Source organism: Podarcis raffonei, chromosome 7 (assembly GCF_027172205.1).
Source record: "Podarcis raffonei isolate rPodRaf1 chromosome 7, rPodRaf1.pri, whole genome shotgun sequence".
Classification (NCBI taxonomy): Eukaryota; Metazoa; Chordata; class Lepidosauria; order Squamata; family Lacertidae; genus Podarcis; species Podarcis raffonei.
In genome coordinates, this window is record NC_070608.1 from 85201493 (window position 1) to 85217381 (window position 15889).

The window sequence follows — 15889 nt, forward strand, 5'->3', positions numbered from 1 at the left end:
CCAAACCACAGGCTCCTCCTAAGGTGGTATCCTCCCCAAAAAAACTCTGTATTGCTTTCAGATAACACAGCAACAAAAGACAGGAGAATCATCATTGTTAACTAAGCAAAGATGTTTTGTAGATTTACATTACTCGAAAGACTTTTTCAGTGCATTTTGCCGCATGAAAAATTCGGATGCGAACAAATTAATTCCCTCTTGAATATTGCCAATGCAGCTAATATGTAAAGCAAACAAACTTCATAGTTTATATATCTGTGGCAGATTAGAAAAGCAACAACTAGCAGCTTCCAGATCAACAAAATCTGATGCCATTGTTGCCCCTTGTATGAATTCTTAGTGCTACCCTTGCCAATAAATCAAGGCTACCGTTATATATGAAGGACCCCATTATGAGGAAGCCATTTGATATGCACCATAACAGCAGAGATAATAAGGGATCCGTTTATTCATTCGTTTGTTGCATCCACTGTTCAATTTAGCATTTGTTAATGGGCACTTAAAATGTTACCCAAATGATTTAGATCACAGCATAATTTTATTCCTTTTCAAGCTCTAAACATGCAACACTTCTTTTACAAATATATTATAAAATAATTAAATAAACGCATCTTACCTTCTAAACTTTTTTGTTGTTAGGCAAGGAAACATTAAGAGGACTGTGATGTTAATAACTGACATGCTGAACTAACAGAGTGCTAAGCAAATTGATGTATACTAGTCAAAAGATTTAAAGGAGAAGAAACAAACATTGTGGTACTTACTTTACCAAAAAAAAGTCTCATAGCGTTCTATACTGAATTTAAAGCAAAAGAACCATGACCATTTAAACAAAGTTTGGTGACAGTGCTGTTTGCTCACAATAGTTCCAGATTTCTTATCCTCTGAAAATACATTTCTACAGGGGACAGAATCACTTTTGCAGTCCTAAGTTTATTTGACAGTTATAGTTCAATGGTGCACATGGCTGAACAGGTAAGTTACATTTTTAAACTGAAGACCGTCTTCCTTTCAACAAAGGTGTGAACGTTCTGTGCATGGCTCTCTGTGTGAATGCAGATACGGTCTTTAATTCTTCAATTAATGCCAAGGTTCAATGGGAGACCCACTCATTTCTGTGGCTTTTGGTTTCAGAAAAAATATGCTTAGTCTTACTCCATATGATTTTAGTTCGTCTACTTCCCACCCACCCCCCATGAGCAGCCATGCTGCACGTGAACTTGGGTTTCAATAACAAATCATTCTGTACCTACGGGGCCGCCTCTCCTGGTATGCCCAAGCCTCAAGAAGGTTAGACTGGTTTCAACTAGGGCCAGGGCCTTTTCAGCACTGGCCCTGATGTGGTGGAATGCTCTGTCACAAGAGACTAGGGCCCTGCGGAATTTGACATCTTTCTGCAGGGCCTGCAAGACGGAGCTGTTCCGCCTGGCCTTCGGCTTAGACTCACTCTGACCCCTTATATGGGATTTGGTATATAAATTTTCCCTTGGTTTTTTTGCTGGCCCATGTAGGACCAGCATGGATAGCTGGCTTGGGTGAATATCTGATGTTTCCTCCCTTTATGGTCTTCATTTACGGGCTACTACTAAAACGAGGCTGCATTTTAAGCTGTATTTTAGGCCCTATTTTAATTAACTGTTTGTTGTTGTTGTTTCTATTAGGTTTTATTGTAATTAATATTTGGTGTTAGCCGCCCTGAGCCCGGCTCTGACCAGGGAGGGCGGGGTATAAATAATAATAATAATAATAATAATAATAATAATAATAATAATAATAATAATAATTTAGTATAGGGGACGAGAGAGACAAAAACTCAGGTGCCCAGTACACATTGGCAACCAAAACATTTGGCCTGGTGAATAGGGTGGTCACCTCTTGAAATTCTGGTGCCTAGGGAAGGGTCAGGATGTGGATTCAGTGTGTGCCCAGGCAGATTCCACTCCCAAGGCAAAGCCTGGATGCACCCAGAAAACACTTTCTGAAGGTGCATAGTTGTCCCATGTCCCTTAAAACCCCCTACCTCCAAGCAACAACCAGTCACACATGATTCCAAGCCCCCACAGATCACAGCACGAGGCAGATTACCTCAGAAAGCAGGAAACAACCTGCGTGCTGAGAATGTTGTGTAAGAAACTGAAGCCATGTTTGCCTGAATGTGCAACTGCTTAAAGTGAGGTCGTGGGCATGAGCACAGAACGAGTGCCACCCGCCAGCATCCCTGCGCATGTTGAGCCTGACCTTCCCATGTTCAACTGGAAAGAGCTGCAGGAGGGTTTTACTTAGGTTCTGTTGAATGCAAGTAGAACCCTCCAAATGATAGGAGGGTTCACTGGGGCCCACAATCATGTGGAGGATTCTACTTGCTTTCAAGCTGAGACCTTTCCCGCTCAACACAGGGACTGGGTGGGTAGAGTTGACACACCTGGGGGCATTGAGGAGGGAGCTTCTGTGTGGGTCCTCGCCCTCATCCCTATTTTTAAGCACTGTGGTTTGTGTTGGGCCACATTTGCATGATAGGTTCAAGGACCTAGTCCCTCTCTAAGAGCAACGGAGGAAACAGACACTTTTGCTGACTTGCTGATTCTCTCACTTTATCCTCCCATACATAATCTTGTATGAAGATTACACATCATTTCATACAAAGCAAGTCCCAGGTGACCCGAGCTGAGAAGGTATCCTGACATGATACCAGACACTGGGTCCTCGGAGGACCAACCAGACACTCTGCAGGTCAAGGACCCTGAAGAGCAAGCGGCGTCCCTGGAAACCAGTGCTGAGATCCCCTTGAGGTGCCACCCCTTAGACCCTGAGAAGACTAGCACCGAAAATCCTGGGCCAAGGCCAAAGAACAACAACACAGCATGTGCCTACAGACCCAGAGTATTTCTGTGGCTTATGAATAAGAAACCTCCAAAACTCCTTCACTACCAGCCATTGTGGTTAGGGTGTGGTCAAGGGGGGAAGAGTACAGAGGGTCTCCTTCCAGAGCCTCTCATTTTCTGGAAATAAAAGGAGTTTCTGGCTTTTGGTGCTAGCTTTCGTACCTTACTGGAACTCCCTTGCCTCTGGTTCACACTTTCAATCTAGACGGATTCTCTTGGCTTGTCTAAACTGTGCCCTGCCTTTACCCCCTGTTCTCCTGGGTGGGTGTTTTGCTAAGAGGTGTGTGCCTCTTCTCACTAGTCCCTAAGAACATCCCCTGGAGTGTGGCAGAATAACCCTGCTCTTTCCAAAGCCTTGCGATAGAGATTAATCTGTCCAAAATCTGAAGGCTTTCTACAATTCCTCTGTTGCTAACTGTCAAGCTGTATTCCCCCACAACTAATGGTTACTGCTCATCCAAGGGCAGGTGAGAAGGCAGTTATGTTAGGGTTGCCAGATGTCCCCGGTTGCCGGGGACAGTCCCTAGATTTGCAAACCTGTCCCCGGACAAATTCTGTCCCCAGAATGTCCCCAGATTTGCAAATCTGTCCCCAGGAAATGTGGCAGCGGCAGTCTCAGCAGCCCGGAGCCAGCCTGGTAGCGCAGTTGGCTCTGGCTGGCTTCAGGAGCTGTTCGCTGCTGCCGCCACTGCCGAAGGGGAACCGGGGACGTCCAGCGGTACAGATCTCCTTCCCCCTTTGGTTTGACAGATTGGAGGAGGCTTGGAAGTCGTGGCCGGGCGGCCATTGCCCAGGAGGTGTGCAGGGCACACGGTTTCTCTGCCAGACAAGGCGCAAAGCCCTTCTTTTAACCCTGTGAAACATAAATGCGCAGAGTTTTTAAAAAACTGGACAGCAGCCACCCGCCCGCAACTCCCGAGCCTCCCCCAATTAGTCAGAGCAAAGGGGAAGGGGGAGGCTCGGGAGTTGCGGGCAGGCAGCCATTGCCAGTTTTTTAAAAACTCTTCGCATTTATGTTTCACAGGGTGCGAAAAAAGGGCTTTGCACCTTTATACAATATGCATGTGCGCTTGGGCCCAGGGTCTTTTGCCTCACCATCCCCACTACTCACTCCCTGTTGCTACTCAGCTTCAAAAAAAATAAAAGGGGTCCTTGGATTCATTGAAAAAAATCTGGTAACCATAAGTTACGTGCCGTGTTGGGAGGATGTTGGCTGCAGCGTTTGACTCAAGGAGAGCAGGGCTGGGCAAAGGTAAAGCGAGTAAAGGCAGCCAGCTGGTGTGACTTCTCCTTCTCACCCATTTGCTGCCTCTCCTCTCTCTTTACTACCTTAAGCATGCTTGCTGCTCAGGTATCTGGCCTCAGGTAAGCCAGGTTCATCCTTGCCATGATGCTACTCCCAGGGAGCAGCCCAGGAAAACAATGAGCAGACAGGCCAACCAGCTGAATTTTACTTTAGTGAGCTAGTGCTATGAACAGCCTCTATTTCTGTGTATGGTCCTACCCAGTTTGCAGGTGTTTAATTAATTGATTGATTAGGAAAGCTAACTTGAATTAGTTAGGAAAATTAGCTCTACCTTCTGGGACAGAGGAAGCTCCCCCAAACCAGTCAGCATTTTTTTTCAACCCTACTTGAAAACGGTAGCTGAGTTGTTGCAGAGAAAAGGAAGCCGGTCTCTCCTGTTACCTGGATGCTAGAAAATCTTGTTGCTTTCTAAGTTTGGCAAAAAAAAAACAGAAAACCCCACCACAAAACATTTTAATGCAACCTTGCCAGGCTACTTCTTAAAGAAACAAAGTTTGAAATTTTCTATAGTATTAGGGCCGTGGGTGAACCTAAAATAGCTCATTAGGTTGTGGCCAAAGCAAATGATTTATTTTTATTTTGTCAGAAAATAAATGGGAGGTGGGTCCTGTCAGGGGACTGCCATTGGAATGCGGGAGGGAGGCAGAGAGATACAGAGAGCCTCTGGTGATTCTGAGAAGCAGCTCCTTGTCCGGCAGGGGAGAAAGCCACACCTTCCCTGGAGCTGAGGGGGAGAGGGGTAGCCGGGTGAAGGGAGGGCTCAAAGGCTCAGCCAGGAGACACACACGCTGCTTCCGTCACCCTGCTTGCACAGAGGGGTGAAACGTAAGGAGGGGAGGCAGAGATTTGGGGTGTCTAAGTTCTTATGCTGGGGGGGAAACCGGAAAGGGGCACTCCCGGAATCTGCAAGTGACTGAGACGGACATGAACTTGTGGGGTTTGAAACTGTAAATAGTTTGCACCAATAAAACCTGTAAAAGACAGGTCAGGGTTCTGCCTGGTTACTCAAGAGCAACCACCCCCAGACCTGACAGGTCCTTCGTTTTGTCTAGACTAATTATTAAGAAATCTGGATATATCTCAACAGGAAAACCATTTTAATATGGAAAGTAATGAGAAATGAGAAAACTGTTTTGTCACAACACTTTTCAGTAATAGAATAAAATTTCAATATACCTGTAAATGATGGGCAGAGATAAAGCAATAATTTTAAAGTGGCCTGGCTAATTCCATCATTTCAGTGTTTTGGTGTGGTAAATATGCTCCTCCAGGCAGTTCAGGCTTCTTGAAGGAAATAAAACTGTAGTTTTATTTCAACTTACATCATTACAGAGGTGAATGGGACCCACAGATACTCTCTTAAGAGGTTGTATAGCCAGTTCTTAATTACTTTTCTCTAAAATTGCAGCAATTAGATATTGCTGAATGCAACACAACCAACTGGAGACAAACTTGCTTCCCCACTTGCTTTAGTCCAGGCTATGAAATGATGGATAAAAGAGAAGAAATTCACCCACCTCAGAGTGCTTTCGCCAAATGTCTATGTTCTTGCGCTGAGCTTTCGAGAAATGGTCCCAAGCTTTTTGTCTGGTAGAGGCGTTGAAAACGGCCACAATCTGCTCAACTTTGGTGAACAAGGAAGTCAAACAAGACAAGCAATTTATGTTGTGAGCACTAGAGAAAGGCAAAAGCAAAGACACTAGGAGTCTATGGATGATGTCACTGCTGATACGACATCACCGATATCCATCCAATCAAGTGTCTTTCTGTACTTACATTTCAGAATTGTTGGAGGTGTCCCCCTTCATGTCTGTCTCCATAACTTAGTCTACACAAATTGTACACAGATTACTGAAAGATAAGCATGCATTTTCTCTGACTATACTCTAAACAGATGTTTTCCAGGCTGCCGCCTGAGCCTAGGCCACAGAAACCACCTCGTGACATTACCTCTCACCTGGATGTTACCTGTCCATTTAAAGAATAGCTTCTCACTTTTTGTGAGCATCTTACTTAACACAGGAACCAAAGTGATCATTCCATACAATGAAGCTGCACACTGCAGCACTATGAGTTGGATTTAGGGATACACACATCCATTAAGAGTTAAACGTGAGGGGTATTTGCAGACACGGGGACAGCAGAGCTTTCAAATCATATTTTAATTTTCCAGAGAAGAAACGTTGTGACTGCCAAGCAAATGTGCTGCTGCAAATCAAATTCTGGAATGTCAAACCTGACGGCCAGGGGAGCAAAATGATCTCACAGACAAAAGTGTGAGTTGCCCTGGGACTTCGGAAGTGAGGTGAAAGACACTCTGGCTTCTACCACTAACCGGGGAAGTTGCACCCCTCCCTCTTCCAGGAAGAACATTATAGCAATAGGCAGACTACCTGTAGCTGCAGCCATTGGTCAAATGACTCCCCATCTGCTGCAGCCAGAAAGAAGGCTCAGCTCCAATTGTCAGTTGCCTGGAGCTGCAGGGAAGCACAGTCTGACCAGGGCATGGAGGGCTCCTGGGAGACTTAAACCCCTGTTTCCCAAGAAGAACACCAGTAGCAAGGGGGAGACCAACCTGGCTCCATCTATCGGCGAGTGAAGAAGCAGAAATTCCTGCTCACCCCTTCCCAACAGGTGGACGGAGTTTGCGGCCCCACCTACCAGGTAACTGTGGGCTTGGCCAGCCCCTGCATGGTGGGCCAATGGGAGAAGTCTGGCCTCATCCATTGGTCAGGGTGTTGCTGGGTAGCTTTTAGCTTTGCTGCAATGCGTTGCAAGCAGTCTTGGAGATCATTTGATTGCAACACGGAGTAAAAATAAAACAAATAAAACAAAAAAGCAACACTTTTCAGTGTTTGGTACAGTGCATTTAGCTGCTTTAGTGGCCTGTATTTATTTCACAGCTTTATTGAATTAAACTGGAAGTATAGGAAAATATGGAAAGGTTGTTATTAAGGGATCTAGTTTATTAATAAGGAGATTTAGATTCCAGACATAATTCTGTTTTGTCTATCGTAAGTGCAAAGAGCACTAAACTTAATCAACAATCTGTGTGTAATTAATTAGTGACAGAAGATTCAAGCAGAAAATATTCCTGAAGATGCAAGGAAATGATATTCTACCATTTTCCGACCGGAAATGTTCAAGTTGGAACATTATGATTCTTCTGCTGAAACCCTTGAACTTTGAAGTTTCTGATTATGAAAATGGCTGAGAGCTCTTTTCTACAGGTGTTAGAATTAATTATAAATACTTCTGTGATCACTCAAAGATTTCAATGCATGAAAGTAGAAAAATAAAATACTGCAGTATTTTAATTACCATAGACAGATGGTTGTTTCCATGTTTGCCCTGAAGAGAGTTGCTTGGCAACATGTAGTGGCCAAACTTCTGGTTGTGAAAAAATATGCAATTTTTTCTAATGAAACCAGAATAGTCATCTGCTGAAAAGACAACCCACTAATTCTCAGCTGTGCAGAGAGCAATTTTTAATGCAAATGTTAGTGAGTTCCACTATCTGTGAGAAGTAACTACAAATAGTACTGACCCCACACTATGGAGCTGAATTTAAAACTGGATACCTTGCCTTACCGTATAGAAATGTGCAATTCAACCCATGCCTCAGGCACTAGACCAAAAGAATTTCATTTCCCCCAATTTTTCATATATTAGAATAAACCAACCACAAATCAAACCTTATACAGAATTTTTCAAAAAAATAAAATCATGTGAAAAGGAATTCATTTATGATACATTTTGTCAAATATGAAGTGTGAATCTAAATGCTGAACAAGCATAAGATTACATGTACTTCCACCCGCACGTCTAAGAGGTATGTCCTCTTAGAAGTGAGCCCTACTGACTTCAATGAGACTTGCTCCAAGGAAGCAGCACTTCTGTACTCGCAGAATTTTGTATGGAACTTAAGCCATGTCCTTCACAACCTGGTTTGGAATTGCCTTCAGGCATGTCAAACATGTTACATGAAACTCAGTGAAGCAAGAATTCACTGGGAGTCATTCTGGACTCACAGCTGTCCATGGAGGCACAGGTCAAATCCGTGTCCAGGGCAGCTGTTTACCAGCTCCATCTGGTATGCAGGCTGAGACCCTATCTGATTGCGGACTGCCTCGCCAGAGTGGTGCATACTCTGGTTATCTCCCGCTTGGACTACTGCAATGTGCTCTATGTGGGGCTACCTTTGAAGGTGACCCAGAAACTAATCCAGAATGCGGCAGCTAGACTGGTGACTGGGAGCGGCCACTGAGGCCATATAACACCGGTCTTGAAAGACACCGGTCTACATTGGCTCCCAGTACGTTTCCGAGCACAATTCAAAGTGTTGGTGCTGACCTTTAAAGCCCTAAACGGCCTCGGTCCAGTATATCTGAAGGATCGTCTCCACCCCCATCGTTCTACCCAGACCACTGAGGTCCAGCACCAAGGGCCTTCTGGCAGTTCCCTCACTGTGAGAAGCCAAGTTACAGGGACCAGGCAGAGGGCCTTCTCGGTAGTGGCGCCCTCCCTGTGGAATGCCCTCCCACCAGATGTCAAAGAGAACAACAACTACCAGACTTTTAGAAGACATCTGAAGGCAGCCCTATTTAGGGAAGCTTTTAATGTTTGATGTATTACAGTATTTTAATATTTTTTGGGAAGCCGCCCAGAGTGGCTGGGGAAGCCCAGCTAGATGGGCGGGGTATAAATAAATTATTATTATTATTATTATTATTATTATTATTATTATTATTATTATTCGCTCTCTGATTTGGCGAATGATCAATTTCAAGGTCTGTAGCTGCGTCTAGCACCTTGCCAATGTTACCTGTTGGTGTTGAGGGCACAAACTAACCAGAACGGCTTATGACCAAGCTTGACCTCTACCCAATGCACGGCTCCACCCTCCCAGCCAGTGTAAACATTGGTAGAATCACCTCCAACGGCCTACAGGTGCTTATCAATGCCCTTCTTCATGAAATCTACAAGATTATTGGCAATAACGTCAGGTGGTTTTTCTCTCTTTGAGCCTTTCTCTAGAGCAGCCTTTCTCAACCTGTGGGTCCCCAGATGTTGTTGGACTACAACTCCCATCACCCCTAGCTAGAAAGGCCAGAGCTCAGGGATGATGGGAGTTGGAGTCCAACAATATCTGGGGACCCACAGGTTGAGAACCGCTGCTCTAGAGGGAAGAGGTAGAGAGAGGTATCTTCCACCTGGCTCACAGCACACAGAACAATGCTGTTCTGAGATGATGTGCCGTCATCAAAGAAGATGCTGTCAACTTCACGCTTCTGACAAAGATCATCAAAGTCTTGATCCAGGGGTATCATAACTTTTTCTTGACTTTATTGTGATCAGCTACAAGTCTCTTGCCTTCTTCAGTGATCAAGCCAGCATCCATAAAAGAGGCTGTGATTACGGCAGCTGTAGCACAGAGGCCAACACTATATCTGATGCTCTGCACAGCAACATTATGTATTTGTATTGCGTTTGCCTTTTTATGGAAGGCGTTCTTGGTTTTCTTAAAGCCAATTCATAACTTCCATCATTTCTATCTTGGGCATCAGCTATTTGTTCTTCATTGTCATCAGCATAGAAAATTATTACATTTGATGGCACTGAAGCATCCTGCTCGCTTCCTTCTCTGCTTACATTCAGAAAACCACCTTCTCCTGTCTTCTTGACACTTGTGCTTTTTGACTTGTCTATTACACCCTGGCAGGTCTGGCAAGCCAATCTGATGTGGTCCAGTAGAAACTGTCTTCTGGCCTTCAGTGAAAGCAAGTTCATGTGTGTGTTTGTGTGTGTGTGTTATATGCAATTTAATATAAAATATGCATAATATATAAAAATAAAAAAGTATTAATATATAAGATAACTGCAGGTACTTGGCAATCATTTCTAATGATTTTTATGCAATTTTACATAATTTTTTTCACGAACAAGTTTAAAATTATTAGAAATTCCACAAAAATGTTTAAAAGTCAGTATTTTTATGTAGTCCTTTACCAACCAAAACTAAATTATATTAATTTAACAAAAAATACTTTGAAATCCCAAGTCAAGTTGCAACCCTTTGGCACCTCTCTTTTCTGGAATTTGAAAGCTGAAAAATTCAACATGCCCCAGTGTAACAGAGCTATCTCATTTGCACTGAGATCCGGAGAGAGTTGGAAATCATGCAAAAGGCTCTTGCAGCTGAGAGAAAATCCCTGCAGCAACCGAAACTGAGGCTTGATTGCAATGAACAGGGGAAGAGACTTACTATTTCTTGTGCTCTGCAAATTTCACTGCCAGTGCCAGCCTGTTGGGGGCTGCAGAGTGTCCTTACCAGCACTGACACCTGGTTTAAAGATCATACTAATGCAAACAGAGGCATTAGTCCTGCCTTCATGTAATTTTAATTTGTTTCCCTCTCCGCCACTTCTGCAAGGGCCAATGTTGTTGGCAGTGTTAAACTGGGCCTGGGCCTGGTGGGCATTTTCTAAAGCAGGGGTCAGCAACCTTTTTTAGCCGTGGGCAGGTCTACCTTCAGACCATGTGGGGGGGCCAGACTATATTTTGAAGGGGGGGCAAAGAACGAATTCCTATGCCCCACAAATAACCCAGAGATGCATTTTAAATAAAAGGACACATTCTACTCAGGTAAAAGCACACTGATTCCTGGACTGTCCGCGGGCCAAATTTATAAGGCAATTGGGCTGCATCCGGCCCCAGGGCCTTAGGTTGCCAACCCCTGCTCTAAAGGTTTGGCAGGCTGGTAGTTGAGCCTTGCAGGAAGGTACCACGTACTGATGGCTTCACAACATGATATCGACCAGAGCATGAAGGAACGGAATCGCTCAAGCATTTTGTGTTTGTTTTCACTTCTAAAATCAGATTACGCTATTTTCTGATATTGCTTCGGATACATCCACAGCGAGAGGAATGCTGGCAAATATGACAAATAATAAGAGATCACCGAATGAATGCATTTGCAGCCTTCTCACGTGGATCCCCCAAGACTGCCGGAAAAAGGCTGCCTCTGATGTTACTGCCTAAGATTTTTGCAAAATGCCCATCGTGTTACAGAGAATGCTTTTTATAGAACACCCTGCACATCAGTGCTGGGTTGAAAGGGTCTATATCATTATGATTTATTTTCTATTCTAAAGACCACTTTGATCTCTAGCAGCTGTTTCAGTTCCAAGCATATCAGAACAATAGCAACATGTGATTTTAATGAAGAACTTCACACAAGGATAAGGAGGAATGAAAAGTTTCAGCAGTTGGGGAGAAGTCAAGGTCCAGCCATGCCTTGACTGAGATAAGAGATGTCTTGAGGGGACTGCTGACTTTGGCATCTCCCATGCATTTTGAATGCACACATCACGGCATCAATGCATTACTTTATTAGAAGAATGCTTAAAAGGAGACCTCTTCTTCTTCTTTATTAGCATTTCGCCCTCATGTTGCCAATAAAGCCATTAAGCCTAAAAGAGAAAAAATGGATTCCCCTCACTCGTTTCCTCAAGTCGTGCCTCACAAGCTGGATTGTGACTCACAGAATATATTGTGTTATGAGGGGGGAAACTGGCGTATTTGAAGGAAGCAACACCCATCTTGAACCAGTAAGAGATCTCAAGGGTTTCTGGGCAAGGAAAACAGTGATGCGTACACGAATGCAAGCTTCAGAAGGGAAAAGGGGATAATGAGTCTTAATGAGAATGGCGGAGGGGCAGCATCATTCAGCAGAAGTGCTATGCAATAAGCATGGTTAAATATTCATCAACAAGCATCTGTTGATTAATCTAACGTCATATAAAATTTTCATTAGCCAGATGCAACATTTTGTCTCGCTGTCAATAACGGAAGCACTGAAAGGCAATTCCCCCCTTAAAGTATCCTGAGAAGATAGAAGATGCAAGAATATGTTCTCATGAAAACCACTGTATTTCCTGTAAATTGTATGGATAAATGGAAATACACAATACACAACTGTATTGTGAAAGGCTTGTTGGGGGGTAGGCAGGTTGTATGCTGAGACATTTCTAATGCCTGGCTACCTGGTGAGCCAGTAATGGAACAAAGATGGTGGCTTGGTGCCAGATGCAAGTGGGTGGTAGTTAGAAAGACAAAGGCCACAGTTGAGAAGGGAGATGGGTGAACTAGAAGCTGGAAGAATTATGCAGGCTGGGAAACCAGAGAGAGAGAGAGAGAGAGAGAGGGAGGGAGTTGTGATTGATTTCTGTTTGAATCCAAGGCTGTGGCAAGAAGCAATACCCTCTTGGGGGGTGTTAATGATCTTAACCCCTCCATCACAGGCTTAGATGCATGTGTAAATAAATCCTCCCCTATATTACCTCACCATGGTTTGCCACCATTCAGCACCAATGGATAGCTCTAGCAGAGAGGCATTTGGAATAGCCAGCGCCATGTATAGACCAGGCTATGGCAGGTTTCTTGCATTCCTTCAGAAACAGATAACCCTAGATTGATGGAAGCTGCAGCTCTGTCTGGGTGGTTAACTCTACCCCCGCCTTTTCTGGTTAAAAGGAGCCTTGTCCGTTCGCACTTCAATTCTTCCTCCAAGCTGACGAGAGGAACACTCACCTCAGGAAATTTACCAGAAGCGAGTTGGGCTGAGGAAAAGGAACCTTCCGTGATAGAGCACAGGGCCTGCATATTCTTATAAAAAGGAAGAAGACGTATCTCTCCTCCAATTTCTTTATATGTGAATGGGGAAGTGAGTGAACAAAAGATGGTTGCCACTGTCAACTGTGGTTTAAACCTAAAGCAAGCCCTTTTCAAGATACCATTGCATGCCACCCCAATCTCTGAGCAGTGCCAGATTCCAGTGGTTCCAGGTGCTTACTCAGGGTCTGTGTTTCCTTTGTGATGAGGTACAGCAGGGATGGTGACGTCTTTAGGATCAATGGTTTATTTACACATATATACAACCTGAGCCAGAGGGTCTTGCTTCTCCCAAGCTCACAGCCTTGGGTTCCAGCAGAAATCAGGCATCTCTCCAACTCTCTCTCTCTCTGCCTTCCCAGCCTGTAGCTTTTGTATCCAGCTCACATAATTCAGTTCTCCATTCTGGCCTTTTGTCTTTCTAACTAACAGACAGTTGAGGGAAGGAGGCACAGAGCCACTATACTTTGCTTTGAGCTCTGACCAAGCCCTGGTCAGAAATGGGGCTCTGATCAGAGAGTGGAGGCCGGCGGTAATGTCCGGATGTCGTTCGCCTCGTGAAGTCTCAGGTTCATTTTTCCATGGCAGCCCAGGTTCAGATCCCATGAAAGTGGGGATTTACACCGCCAATCTGATCCTAGTCAGAAGCTGGCAGCTGAGTTCTGAAAAAGCTGAAGCCTGACAACCGAATTGGCAGAAAGAATTATAGCAGTCAAGGTGAGATACGATAATTAATGAGTTGGTGTCTGCAGGCCAGCTTTGGAGCAGAATGGGTGATGTTTTCCAAAGAACACGGCTTTGCAACAGAGATTATTTGGTGACAGAGTGTGTGGAAATCTTAAGTCCCAAGTCTACAATTATCCACTGGTGAAGTGACACAATATTGCAGTGCAGTCAGCGTTTCTCAATCTCTTGTTGCTTGGCCCAACTTCTAAATTTCCCAACTCTCTGGGAACTAGGTGAATGTGCAGAGATTCTTGTGCAAACAGCATATGGCTATGAGAATCTGCTGGCATTAGTGGAGGCCAGAGAAAGAAATGGGAGGGAAAGGGTTTTGGTTTGTTTGTTATTGCTTTTATCATGCGTTTTGTGCTTTCATATTGTATTTTTATGTTGTGAACTGCCCTGAGATCTGTGGATGAAGGGTGGTATACAAATTTAATAAATAAAATAATAATAATAATAATAATAATAATAATAATAATAATAATAATAATTGCTATCATTTGGAACCCCTGCAAAACTCATCAAGCCTGCTGCAGTCTGGACCAGGTTGTGTGCAATGCAGTTGATTGACAGAAAGAGAGAAGGAGGTGGAGAGTGGGGGGATAGTCAGGAACTCTTGAGTCCCTCCAGTGGACGCTGCTAGCAGAGGAGCTGTGGCGGTTTCACCAGCGATATACCGCTGAGTGAAGCCGACATCCCGGTCCTCATACCGTTTCTGAGCGATATATCGATAGATTGCCCAGGCCTAATGGGTGCCCAATCTGTTGGATTTTAAGCAGCAGAGTCAAATAGGGTGCACTCCATTGGGAAAGACCCGGTTTGCCAGGGGGTGGGAGAGAGGTAGTGTTGGACTCTTGTGGGGTGCTCCCCTTCCAATGCTCTTTTTCAAGGGAAAGGCTGGCAGGAGGGCTCAATGGGCAGAGACCGATGACTACCATTTTTTCTTGGGAATATTCATGCAATTCCATCTACCTAGCAATTGGATCATTACTCAAGTGAGTAAACGGACACTCCTCGGATCTTGCAAGAGCCTAATCTGTCAACCAGGACCCAGATTTCAACAAGATTTCACTGTGCCCTAAAATTGCCAGTGCCCTGCACCCAACAAATAACTGGGAAACTGACGGATAGTTAGCTATTTGGCTCGAATACAAATGAGCACCTCATAAAGTTGAAAGTTATAGAAATCCAGCATGCATATTTATAAAGGCAATAAGCTTTTAGAAGAAAAAACATTGTTTCATCTCTGCTTGGCACCAGTCAGCCCAATATCAGAGTTCTGGCTCACAGACTAACCCACCACTCCAAGGTATTTGCACGAACTGTTCTGATCCGTTGATACAGCTTGTTCTCTGCATTGGCTTTTCATGGAATGAGAAAGCACAATGGCAAAGATAGCTCTGTGATATCTGGGGAATACTTTCCCTTCCATCTGCCTCAGACTCCATAACAAAACATGTACCGTCCCATGTTCTGAGGATTGAGATCAATAATTCAGAAGCATCTCCAACCAGAAATGAAGTGGCGGTTCTTGTTACACTTTGGAAGAACAGGATAATGAGGAAAGAGAGAGGAGTATCGGATGTCCCCAGGAAAATCTTTGGGGAATGCTTTCAACACAAAATGTGCTCCATTTTACAACAAAAGCAGTGGGCGGGCGGGTGTCACACAAGGCTTTGAAGACACCCTTCCCATAAGATAAATCTCAAACACAGCAAGACCATTAAACTCCCATGTTACATTTAAAAAAGGGAATAAGAATCTAACACCTAACCAACACACTAAAGAAAGCAGGTAGAGTCTAGATATAAAACGTTTTCAATCTTTATTATTTTGTTTTTATTGTACTTTATTGTACCCATTCGGCCTAGCTAACAAAGGCCAAGCTTCAAGAAAAGGGGTCTGGTAGAGGAAAAACAAATTCTACGCTGTTCTAAACCATACCAAGGTTGAAGTTACAGATAATTAACCTAAGAAAGATTAATTACTGATTGCTAAATTAATTAAATACTGATTAGTAAATACATTAACACATATTCATCATTCTTTTGAAAGAAATAATGTATAGCCACTCCCCTTGTCCGGCTATGTCCTTCAGACTATGAGCTTCTTGAAGACAGGCAACCTTTTAGTAAAACTCTGGACGATGCCTTACACTGGTGATATGGCACACTTAATAGGCTTGGGGGGACTTTCAGGGAGGGAAGGTGGCACACTAGACACCTCTTGTCGACACTCTGCCGACAGAGATAATTATGTGGTGACTAATGATAGCTAAGTTATACTGTATTTACTCGAATCT

General features: G+C 44.0%; 1 protein-coding gene across 5 annotated transcripts in view; it reads right to left on the minus strand.

The window, feature by feature from the left end:
• The window catches only part of ENOX1 (ecto-NOX disulfide-thiol exchanger 1), a 280653-nt gene that overhangs the window by 53300 nt on the left and 211464 nt on the right, over positions 1-15889 (minus strand). For 4 of the 5 annotated variants that reach the window (XM_053397286.1, XM_053397288.1, XM_053397287.1 and 1 more), the window contains one exon: positions 5706-5812. The exons of the other annotated variant lie outside the window; for it this stretch is intronic. In XM_053397286.1, coding sequence (XP_053253261.1) covers positions 5706-5812 — 107 coding nt within the window. The remainder of the gene's footprint in view (positions 1-5705; positions 5813-15889) is intronic. 5 annotated transcript variants of the gene reach the window in all.